General features: G+C 43.4%; 1 protein-coding gene across 1 annotated transcript; it reads right to left on the bottom strand.

Moving 5' to 3' along the window:
* Nucleotides 1–266: 266 nt before the first annotated feature.
* LOC119300465 (putative defensin-like protein 27) lies at nucleotides 267–869 on the bottom strand. Its single transcript, XM_037577414.1, has 2 exons — nucleotides 737–869; nucleotides 267–628 (listed from the first exon to the last, which is right to left on the bottom strand). The coding sequence occupies exons 1-2, from the start codon at nucleotides 795–797 to the stop codon at nucleotides 450–452; spliced, it is 240 nt and encodes a 79-aa protein (XP_037433311.1). The 5' UTR covers nucleotides 798–869; the 3' UTR covers nucleotides 267–449.
* Between the last annotated feature and the right edge of the window lie 277 nt (nucleotides 870–1146).

The raw sequence follows: 1146 nt of genomic DNA, 5'->3' as shown, positions 1-1146 counted from the left end.
AAAGACATTGTGATTGAGTAATACATGGTTTACCCCCAATTAAAAGAAGAAGCAAATAGACTAAAATCCAGAAGCGTCCCATGTATAATCAAAGACGGACAACAAACATATAAGCAAAACATTTTTTCATAGTCAACAAGTCAAAGAAGAATATGACATAAAAAGACAAAGTCAACCACATGGGCAAGAAGCAAAGAGGGTCAAACCTAGAAGGGTCCCATGCATGCAAGGCCCATTCATGAAAGCATAAGATGAGTGACTCACCGTCGATAAATCGTATTTATTTTAATAAATCTCCACTCTCATATTATCAATCTAAATATTCATATTTCATACAACCAAATCGAATTAAATTATATTGCAATCAACTCTCGCAGCAACATGCAGGGCATCATCTAACTGCAACTCGTTGCATACAAATTTGAACAGCGGAACACCGCCGTGCCTGGTCAACAGTAACAATGGCAGAAGTGCAGTCCGTCACGCATCTTGCACTCGCCACCGCGGCAGCCCGACTGGCACCACGCGTTGCACTCGCCGTTCTGCTCCGGCAGCTTGCAGCCGATGTTCTTCAACCCGTTGCCCCAGCTGTGGTGGTCCGTGCAGCAATGCAGTTCCTCCGACGACGCTGGAACAAAATTGATCAAGCACATCATGAATTAAAGTTCGTTTACGTTACGTAAACAGGGGCATGTGATGCAACGCAGCCTTGGTAAAAACAATCGGTAAAACTTACTCGCCGAGGCGACCAGCGAACCTAGGACAACAAGGGCCACTAGTGCAGTGACACGAGCCATGATCTCCCTTCTTTCTCTTGTCGCGTGTCTTCTTAATTTGCTCGGATATTGGGCCGATCTCAGAGGGAAAGTGTGCTTCTCTGTCGGTGTGGATTGTCTAACACTGGCGTTGCCACACTATTTATATTCTCAAGATTCATGCTCTCTTTAATTTGGAATTCCCTATAATAAATGAAACCTATTTTGCATTATTATTACTTTTTGGCCAGATCAACCTTACATGCATGATTTGCTTGGCGCGCGATTAGTAAATGAAATCCAGCAGACCATCCATTGGAGATACTGTAATATTTTGTCGCCTACGCCACCTGCTTCCTTCATAAATGTTGTTAAGGAAATCCAAATCGCA

This window comes from Triticum dicoccoides, chromosome 1B (genome assembly GCF_002162155.2).
Source record: "Triticum dicoccoides isolate Atlit2015 ecotype Zavitan chromosome 1B, WEW_v2.0, whole genome shotgun sequence".
Lineage (NCBI taxonomy): Eukaryota > Viridiplantae > Streptophyta > Magnoliopsida > Poales > Poaceae > Triticum > Triticum dicoccoides.
This window is presented reverse-complemented; position numbering and strand designations above follow the sequence as displayed.